The 10218-nt window shown below is 41.8% G+C and overlaps 1 protein-coding gene across 3 annotated transcripts; it reads right to left on the bottom strand.

Annotated features, from left to right (window-relative positions):
- Positions 1–170: 170 nt before the first annotated feature.
- On the bottom strand, positions 171–10152 carry si:ch211-13c6.2 (uncharacterized protein LOC100000125 homolog). 3 transcript variants are annotated; one of them, XM_041956020.1, is made up of 13 exons: positions 9795–10152; positions 9317–9385; positions 6789–6813; positions 4239–4325; positions 4011–4150; positions 3775–3894; positions 3615–3660; positions 1869–2823; positions 1592–1712; positions 1433–1498; positions 1233–1334; positions 863–1115; positions 171–705 (listed from the first exon to the last, which is right to left on the bottom strand). In XM_041956020.1, the coding sequence occupies exons 1-13, from the start codon at positions 9846–9848 to the stop codon at positions 449–451; spliced, it is 2295 nt and encodes a 764-aa protein (XP_041811954.1). In that variant the 5' UTR covers positions 9849–10152; the 3' UTR covers positions 171–448. The 3 variants fall into 3 exon arrangements, with proteins under 3 accessions (XP_041811954.1, XP_041811956.1, XP_041811955.1); XM_041956022.1 differs by lacking the exon at positions 6789–6813 and having other exon boundaries at positions 173–705; positions 9795–9848; XM_041956021.1 differs by lacking the exon at positions 9795–10152 and having other exon boundaries at positions 173–705; positions 4239–6563; positions 9317–9383.
- Between the last annotated feature and the right edge of the window lie 66 nt (positions 10153–10218).

Raw genomic sequence — 10218 nt, 5'->3', positions numbered from 1 at the left:
TAGTAATACAGTAACAGGCAGAATTGAAGTGACAGATTTAGTAATGTTTTAATGGTTTCATTTCACTCTTAAATTAGAAAATATTATTCAAAAATGTCTACTGTAAATTGTCTAAAAACATCATTTATGTTCAGTTTAAATAAGATTAATTAAATATGCTGCACAGTTAAGACTAATATGGCAAAAATCACTAATACTGCTATTCTCGGTGCTGGTGGACGGTAATATGAAAAACTGACAGACATGACAGATGAAATAGACAAATGTTTTAATGTTTACATAAACATTATAACACATCCTATTTCAGTTTTTTGAGAACAAAATTTTTCACAAACACCTAAAGCGAACAACTGGAAAACAAAGAACATGGAAGAATAAAATTCAACATAAATTCACAACATCCATTAAATGTATGGATATTTCTCTAACACAACAACCATGGAAATTATTATTTCCTTGCCACGAGTTCCAGGAGTGTGGAGGTGATTTTGTCCAGGTTGCTTGAGTACCGGGGGCCCCTGTCTATCCTGTGTCCTCGATCCACATGGAGGGGAGGTGCAGAGGAGCGGGAGTCCAAAAACTCCCCTGCAGCAGGTTGGACGTTCTGAGGGTGCCTGGATTCTTGAAACCTTTCAGAATAACGTTCTGGCTCATCTGCACGGGTGGCACGTGGTGTCAGAGGCATCTCAGGCAGCCCAAAAACCTCTAAAAGAAAAATAACGGGAAAAGAACTTAAATCAAATAAGTGTTTAAATGAAGAATATTTTGTCAAATCTGACAGAAGTATAAACCCACCCATTAATATTTGGTATGCATTATAGAGAAAACCATACATTACGAGCATATGCATTTTACAATTCACCTTCATAACGGCTCCTGTTTAAGTTTGGGTGTCTGGGTTCCCCACGTACAGGATGGAACCGCTCATCGGGTGTACGCTCACGCTGGTTCCAGCCTCTTCCCCTGTGATCTTCTTTAAAGTAGAGGTCACCTGGATGTCGAAGGTCTGAATCTTCTCTCTGCATTGTCTCATACTGGTGTCTTGGAGACAGCTCTGAGTCCGGCTTTAAGCTGTTGTAGTCTTTGGAGATGACTGCCCGACCGAGACTATTTTGCTACAACAACAAAAAAAAAAACGTGTGCTTCTTTAATTCATGTCTACTACTTTGCAGAGAGGGAGAGGATTAAACTTCATTAGTTAGAAAGATGACCCCGTGCAGGGTGACACATACCCCAGCTTTCTCTAATTTTTTGGTCTTGAATTCTTTTAGAAGGTCGCAAAGTTTGTTCTTCAGGAAGTCAGCCTCTTCTGCATTCTCAATTTCAATGTTTTTCTAGGGAAAGAGACATAATTAAGATATTTCCTTCAATGAAAGGTTGCATATCAAATACATCACTGGTGCGTGTTGCAAATACAGATTCATGATCTTACCAGCAAATCAAAGACACCCGCTGACTCACAGCCTCCTCTTTGGTAGCTTTCAGTATGATGTGGACCCTAGAAAACAGCAGTTCACCATCACTATAGTTACATAATATAATGATATTGGCAGGTTAATCGCAACAAAGATCTAATTCTGCATTTAACTACCTGTGATTCTGTGCGCAGGTCGGAGTGTTGTATTCCATGGATTTCTGGTCTCAACGGTGCACGAACTGGTCTCGGATGACCTCCAAACATTAGATTTGGAGGAGCATACTCATCACTGAACCTTTAAGCAGAAATCACACATGTCCAGAACAAATAATGCAAGATGATGAAAACACAAAGAATTCAGTCAAACAATATAAAACAATTTAAAGAGGTACCAGCCAGCTTCATAGAGAGCAATCTTGAAAGAAAAACAACCACATACATTATCACTCACATCTCCTTTGTCGTTTCCACCTCCTCTGCAGTGGCATCAGAGAAGCGACTCTTTCTTTTTCTTTTAGAGTGTCCCTCATCTTTAGTGGCTCCTTTCAGGAAGCGCCTGAACGGCTCTGGGATGTCGGACAAGGACCTGGTGACTTCCGCTTGTCTCTGGAAGTTAAGGGAACCTGTTCTGCTCGGCCCAGAGTTGGCAACTGCATCTTCTTGATGTGGTTCTCTTGTGTCGTGGCAATAATCGCTGTTCATATTAAACAAACGGTCACGCGACCAGTCACTCTCCACAGGCGTGGGGAAGCTCCTCCTCTTGGCCTCTGGTTCACTGGATCCCTGCCTACCTGCTCTATTCACACTGTCATGTCTACCAGACTCCCTGTCCACAGACCACCGGTGGTTATCACCTTCTGGATACGCTGGCTGTGCGGGCTGATACTCAGCAGAACGAACTCGCCCACGCCTAACTTCCTCAGAGTAGAACTCCTTCAGCAGATCTCTTTCTGGGTAGGGCCTTCTGTCAGGCGGAGTCTCCTCTGAGTAATACTCTACATGCTGAGCTTGGCCACGGGGTATCTCAACTCTTGAGTCATACATGGGTACACCACCAGGCTCAAGCACGGCTCTTCGTTGTGGATCCTCAACATATTCTGCTTCGTACTCCCTACGATAATCAGGGTGCTTGTACTCAGGTCTGTACATATTTTTTTCACGCAGCTCCTCTTGCATGCGGCCATGGCTGAAAGCATCCTCCCGGTCATGTAGTTGTCTATCACGGCTCAACATGTAAGGGTCTTCCGAATGGAATGGGGGTGTGCCTGAGTGGCCTGGGGGATACCTCCCTTGGTGAGAGAACTCATCTTGATAGTCCTTCAGTTGTGGTTGGTGTGATGGCACATCTCTTTGGGTCAAACTCTGGGAGACATTGCCGGCTCTGTCTTGCCTCTGCCTTGGGGGAACTAGGACACAAGAGTAAACATAGTTTAAGTAAAATATAACTCACTAAGGCCTCATTTGCATATTTTCTATTAATAGTTCCTTTATAGCTGCAGTGGCCCTCAACCACGTGCTACGTGCAGCGACTCATAAACTGTTCAACTGCAGGTGAAATTAGGCCCCCAAGAATTCTTCTGATTTACAGCAGAGGTCATTTCATCATTTGCTGAAAATAACATTGCATATAATACTGCTCATATGAGCGTTTCCTTCGTTTGGTGAGTTTAATGTATCACATTAAAGGCATGTCACAAGTCTAAATAAACAGAAACAGTTTGTTGCACTGAATGATATACTGAACTTATGTTTCCATGTGTGGGTTTGTCGATCGAATTCACAGTAACCATGAGTAGACCAGGCCGTTAAATCAGCTGGGCAGACAAATCAGTCGATAACATCTTATTGCAGATACATTGGCATCTGTGCATGTCTTCACTTTATTTTTCAACTGTAAAAGTCACACTCAGTACATAAACATAGTGATAAAAATACCATTTAGAAAATTTAAAGGAGTTCTTATCAAAAACTAGGTAATAGATGACTATTGGTTGATATCAATATCCGCTTCAAAACATGTGTGTTGGTGAGTCATGCGTTGAACATGTTGGCAAACCTTTTTCCAATAGCCATCCATTTTTAGTGACCCTGACATTTCTATGCATTAATTGATGCTCACACAGGCTCGTGAGAACAATAACCTTACCAATATCTTATCCAGTGCCTACTGCTACACAGAATCACAGTATGAATGTACCTGTTGACATGTTGAATTTGCCCTCTTTCCCCTTTTTCGCCATCAGCTGAAACACAAAAAACACGTACATTAATCTCAAAATTATTATGTTATGATTTTAAAAGTACATAGTATTTCATAACAATCAACATGTGTGGTTGCTGAAATCTGTATGTCCCACCAATGGATTTCCCCGTCCATCCTGTCTTTCTATTATCTCGGCTCTGGCTCGTATGATCTTTCCTCCTTGGGATATTATGGACTGTTTATCCCAGGTCACCAAGTCTGGCCGTTTCAGTTCCTATATAAACACAAAGGTAAAGTATTCTCATTCTGTATCGCCCTCTAAATTAGAAAGCAAAGCAGACGATCAGGAAGCTCAACTGGAGTTTTCTAATAATGTTAACAACACCTTACCAGATATTTCTGCCGGTGTTTACGTCCAATCACATGACGGACCATTTCTGGGAGGTTTGCAGTCTGATGACATAGCCTACATGTGTATCTGGGGCCTGCTTGTGGATCATTACAAGGTACTTCATCCAAATAGTTCAAACCTAAGAAATAAGAACAGAAAAAAAGTTAAATAGGAATCGAATTAATGAAAAACTTAAACTTGTTCAAAAATTGTATTAAATTATTCACCAATGATGGGCTCATCAAGCTTCATGTAATCCAGATATTGTACAATGTCCTCAAATACCGGTAAGGTGTGATGTCTGACAGCAAGCCCTGAGAAATCCAAAGACTGGTCGTTAGCAAAAGAATTGCCTCAAAACATGCATGATGTCAGATCTCAAGCTTTATTAGTGAATAATCCCATATTCCATGTATATGACAGACCAAATGTAATAAGCATACTGTTACTGTATCTGCAGCCAAAAGGGCTGAATTCTTCTTCTGACATCAGAAATTTGGCTCCTGCAAATGAGTAGTCATATGTTTTCATATATGATCTGCAAAGTTTCACCTTTGAACACTTCCATCCTCAAATTCTGCTCTACTTACATTAGCAGACAAGTCATCTCTGTGAGACAAACGTAGAGTGCAATCTTCTGTGTCTCGTAATTCTCTGGTGTTGCTGTGCAAATGTCTTCAGGCAAAGTAATGTTGACCAAGACCATGATTTTATGGTATACAAACATTTACTTTGCAAAAAAAGTCACACTTGGTGAGGCAATACGGCCTTCACGTAAGCAGCTAAATGCTGATGTTTAACCTAATTGGCAACAGTAGAGGAAAATTATTTTTCCTATGTGGAAAAAAAGAGGAAAACATCCCCAAAATAGTCACAAAACATAAAAACATGTTCAGTTCAATGAACATGCAGCAGCTCTTTGATCAGTTTAAACAAACAGAAATCCACCTGTTTTTCTGTATGTGAGTGTGCACCACATTCAACTGGAAAAACTGGAACATGCTTCCTCAGGCTGCACATTAGCTAAAGTGCACAGTCATTGTTTGGAATCATTTTTGTGGCTGTTTCTTTTATACACGCAAATAACATGAACGTGAAAGAAAGTTGGATCAAACCATCAGCTTGTTTGCATAGTTGCTCAACACCCTGCTGACATTTGGTGCGTGCATCCGCTTGTCTGTGTTGAACCACAGAGATGTTGGGGAGTGTTTGTACAAGTGCCCCTCATTCGAATAATGGGTGAATGAGTGGCATTAATGAATTAACACGAAGTGTTAACACACAGGACACTAGCAGAGGACAATCCTGTCCAACAAGCCTCAAGTCCAGCTCATACGAGATCGTTTGATGATGGTAGCTAACTTGTGTGAATGTAAAACTGTCCACAAACTCTTCCTGTACAGATGAAACAGAGGTCCTTGTATATGTTTTTAAGAGACTGCACCAGTAAGAAAATGAGCTTTCTCAAAGCCAGCCAGTTGTGCACACCAACTCCAAACTGACAGACTAGGGTACACAGCAGAAGGTGCCTTTCCCCATCCGAGCTCACAGCAAGCGGAGCCCAGCTCACCTGCTATCCAAGTCCCTGATGCCATTGTATCTGGAACGGTTCAAGTCCAGGTGGCGGCTCTATAATCATTCTCCTGCTGGTAAATGCGTAAGCCTGTCAGCCTAAATTGAGGTCATTTCGTACGATGCAATCAGTGACTGATTACTATACAAGAGGTTTCTCATCCAACTAGTTAATGTTGCACAATAACACCACATAATCCCAGCGCACATTGTGGGATAACAGCAGAGGACCCTGAGCTACAGTAACTGTTTTTGTGCAGTCCATAAACGGGAAGGAGAAAAATGCTGGATACTCCTCAGTTATTGAGGATTTTGTCCTCCAGTAACTTTCCCCAGCGTGCTTCAACTACCAAGAGCAATCACCTCATTTCCCCAAGAGGAGGTGCACAGTGGAACGCCTGTCCTCCACTGTTAACAAGATAAAAATACAACAGGTCATCCATGTTGACATTTGAACTGACAGTCAGCTCCAGTTAAATGCACTCTGGTTAGTTTTGGCCAGTTTCAGTTCCCAGAATGATGTGCCAATTCCAGCAATTAATTTATTACAAGATCTGCATCAGTCTGGCAATTAGCCTAGCTGGATTTACACAGCTGCTGAGCCATTTTGGCTCTCTGGGACACTGTGCAAACTAACTATGCTGAAGAACTCACCAACATACATTATGTGGCATGTATGTGGACAACTAAGCTTTAGACTTGTGCAATTGTCGGACATTTCATTCCAAAACCGCTGGCATTAATCTGCTGCCATGGCAGCCTCCAATCTTCTGGGAAAGCTCTCCACAGGATTTTGGAACCTGGCTACAGGGATTTTCTCCAGTTCAGCCACAAGAGCATTAATGAGGTGCACCGCTGATGTTGCGCGATAAGGCCCGACTCGTAGTTGGTGTTGCCATTCATCTCAAAAGTGTTCAGCGGGGTGAGGCCTGGACTCTGTGCAGGTAAGCCAAGATTCCCCTGAATTGGAACAAAAGGGCCTAAGCCAAAGATTTGTTTTGAGTTCATGGCCATTCTTAGAGGATCACTGCCAATGATCTAGATCTGATCTAGACTTAAACTGTCGTCCATTACAACCAGGCAACAGATTGGCGCGATCTCTGTTACCTTTGTGTGTGGACTGAATTACCTGCCAGAATAGACAGCAAATATACTCAAGGCCAGAGAAGAACAAAATGAAAGGGCTGAAGATGCCGTTTACTTACCCGCAGCAACAAGGACATCCTCTTTCTGCCAGGAACAAAAGCAGAGCAGAATTAAGTCAATCAGTGCTGGGTAGACAGGACACTAATTAGGGTTCACCATTGCTTCAAATTGAGAAAGAGATGTATCATGGAAACATATTTTTAACACATAATTGTTAACCAAAACCACAGCTCATTTGAGGTGCAGTAAAGGTACATTCCTGACCGTTTTTTATTGAGTTAGATTTTGTTCACAGTGAGTTCATGAGGAAATAAAGTAGTTAAGAAAAAGGAGTGTGTCCTCCTGCATGTAAGTTTTTTAAATGTCATGTTTGAATATAATGACATACATTAAGATGTCTTCCTGGGAGGACATTAGATTACCTGTTAAAGACCATATTCAAGGTAAAAATCAATATCTGTATGCAGAGAAGCAGTATCCAGTTTTCTTCAACACAAGCAAAACGACCAAATGGCATTGACCGATGTTCAAGCAACTTTTGCTTGTGTGCATAACCACACTGGTTGTGTATTGGGCTGTAAGCTGTGCCAAAAACACAGCTGAACACACACCAGTACTGTTGCTAGACGCTTCCAGTGTAGTCAGTGACAAAGGTCTGAAGCTGCTGCCAAGTTGCTGTTGTTACACAGCGTGGACAAGGTATTAACAGTTGTAATGCTCAGTTGTCAAAGTATCGTCCATGCTAATGCATCATTTGTCTTCCAGGCCTGACTTTCCAGGAATACACGTTGTGAAAGCATTGAGTGTGAGGTCAGTTGTCAATCCTTCCCACCAATACATGACAGGGTCTCTTGTGATTGGCTCCCTCTCACAATGTAAAACCACCACATCCAAGAACAGTTACATGCGCTTAACTTTGGAGTACTGCAGCTTTTGGTCAGCTCAAAGCCGTAGCAGAAGATGTCCAGAAATTTACACAATCCTCAGCTGGAAAGTTTCCAGAAGGAGTTGCCACAACATGTTTCAATTACAGTGCACATAAGACAGTGGCTCAAGGACATCCTCAATATGAGACAAGCCACTCAAAGAGCCTGCTAACAAAGTAAGAGGACCTCTCAAGAAATGCTGTTCTACAGAAGGCCTAAGGTCGCCTTGACCATATGACCAAACCCCATTGGAGATTTTCATCAAGCTTCACTCAAATCATCGCAATATTCTTGTGAAATGCAGGATTTCTGGTTGTCATGTACAAAACCACCGACGACCATTCCAATGGTGTGGTGTGAGAAAGAAGCATGGCTAAAAGCTGTGTTGTTGTAGCCTTGATTCTCAATGCTTGACTCATGAGGCCCAACACAAATGCAACTTCTGCTATGGGTGATGGCCTCCAGAAAATGGATACTTCAGAAAGTACTGAAAGGAGACATTTTGAGATGCATAGCAGTTACACAGCCTGTTTTTCAAAAACACAAACAGCTGCCGTTCTTGTGAAGTTGCTTCCATCACAATCGTCTACAAACGATGACGTGAAACGATGAAACAAGAGACAAGTCGTATAGGTCAGTCTGACCTAAATGTGTTAATGTGTCGTCTTCTCACGTGCCATAAACTTACTGCAAAGTACACTCTTCAAGGACAGGATGATCCTCCAAAACTAGTGAGATATGGTCTTCTTGATTGTCAAGACAAACGTTGGTAAGCATTCATTTTCCCAGGGCTGCTCATTGTTGCTAAAGAAGTGACTGATCACTTGACAGTTATTCAGCCATTCTAGCCAGGATACAAAATTCTAGCATGGATGAAAATGCCAATGGATGTCAGAATGTCAGCTTCAGCTCTGACCCAGAAGACAAGTGGAACACCTTGCCAGTTGTTATCACTGATCTGGGACGTACTGTTCCACCATCTTATTCAACTTGGACATATCAGGGTGCACAGAAGATTGGGTGGCAAGACAGAAGTGAGGTCACAGCAGGCAATTTGTCAGAGATAAAACACCGGAGAGGTATTTTAAAAAAAGAACGACTGCATCATGGTTGTACGTCGCCACCAACCAGTCAAGTTAAAGTTCACATCCTTGTCTGTCCAGACCTGTAATATATGTAGTGAAGACTTTGAAGAAATGTAATAAAAGATACAAAGTTTTGTAAAAAAACTGTGCTGGACTACAATGCTTCAAATATGGACGTTGTCCAGCATCCTCTGACCACCAAAATTTGATCTGTTCCTTGAGTCCAAGTGAGCGTTTGTGCCACATCTGAAGAAAATCCCTCAGGTTGTTGCTAAGATATAACGCTCAGACAGTGAACAAGGAATAAAAGTCCCCAGACATTGCTCATATCGAACAATAGTGAAATATCACTTTCGGATGCTCTTTGTGTCCTGCTTTAGTTTTATCTTGAACTTGTGGAAGACCTGTGACTGGGTGAAAAGAAAAAAACAGCAAATCAAGGTAAAAACACTAGTCACAGTAAAGTGTTAAATGACCATTCACTTTGAAGTCAATCAGGAGGCGTTTAGCTACGTTAGTATTCAACACAACTTTCACAGATTGCATGTTTCTGCTCTAGTAAATGGTGCTGTGTACCTTTATATGTCCTGGTGTAGTCAGGTGTATCTTGTACAAGGTATCACCTCTTATGGATTTCTCACAGAACTGGGTTAAAAGAGAAGACAGAAAACGATCAGTATCACGGCGACGATGGCAATTTATAAGGTACATGTCTCTAAACTAAAGCATCCTCATAGCCATAAACGGGATGGAGAAGACAATGGCAACATGTCTAACAATAACTAGCCAACAGCAACCCAAACTAGCTTCAGCTAACACTCAGCGCTGATAAAAGAGGGGGCTCTCTCAAGTCTGCGGTATTGAACTGAATTATGTATAGCTAAGTGTTTCAAATTACTCTGAAAAAGAGAGTACACATTCACTAAACGCTATTTAAAATCCACGCTGCATTTTGGTCTTGAACCTTGCAGTCGCCGACTTCATTAAGCGCATGTAAGCTAACGATAGCTATCATGTAAGCCAAGTGTATGTAAGAAAAGGTTCAATAGCTTACCCTGCATTCAATAAATTCAGCATCCTCGTCGTATGGTGTTTCGATAATGTCCATTGTTGGATGTGTTAGACGTGCGTTAACGCTACCGTTAAAAAGAAACCGCTAGTAGCTCATCTAAGCAAACATTTAACTAGCTAACGTTAGCGAACACGACCAAGCTGGTTAACACAGTAATGGCAGAGTTAAAGTGTTAGCTAGCAATTCGCGCAGTTTAACCTTGCTAACAGTAACAAATTTGCCTATCTAACAGTATGGTTTGCATTACATACAACGATATTCTATGGCCTTCAGCTACTTGTTTACACCCGACGAAAAACTGATGATTACTACTTCCTGTGTGTCCAGCGCCTTTGGACACTCACACGATCGGGGTCCAGGGCCATCACGGTATAGAAAACGAGCGCACTCCGTAGCGAACGTAATT

This window comes from Chelmon rostratus, chromosome 16 (genome assembly GCF_017976325.1).
Source record: "Chelmon rostratus isolate fCheRos1 chromosome 16, fCheRos1.pri, whole genome shotgun sequence".
NCBI classification, from domain to species: Eukaryota; Metazoa; Chordata; class Actinopteri; order Chaetodontiformes; family Chaetodontidae; genus Chelmon; species Chelmon rostratus.
This window is presented reverse-complemented; position numbering and strand designations above follow the sequence as displayed.

Bases quoted from the DNA above. Each gene is read 5' to 3' on its own strand.
- si:ch211-13c6.2 (XM_041956020.1), bottom strand. From the start codon at position 9,848: ATGGACATTATCGAAACACCATACGACGAGGATGCTGAATTTATTGAA. The intron at 3,661-3,774 runs GTGGGACATACA...TTTGTGTTTCAG, and splicing joins ATGGACGGGGAAATCCATTG to CTGATGGCGAAAAAGGGGAA. The intron at 1,713-1,868 runs GTGAGTGATAAT...TTCTGCTTAAAG, and splicing joins GTGGAAACGACAAAGGAGAT to GTTCAGTGATGAGTATGCTC.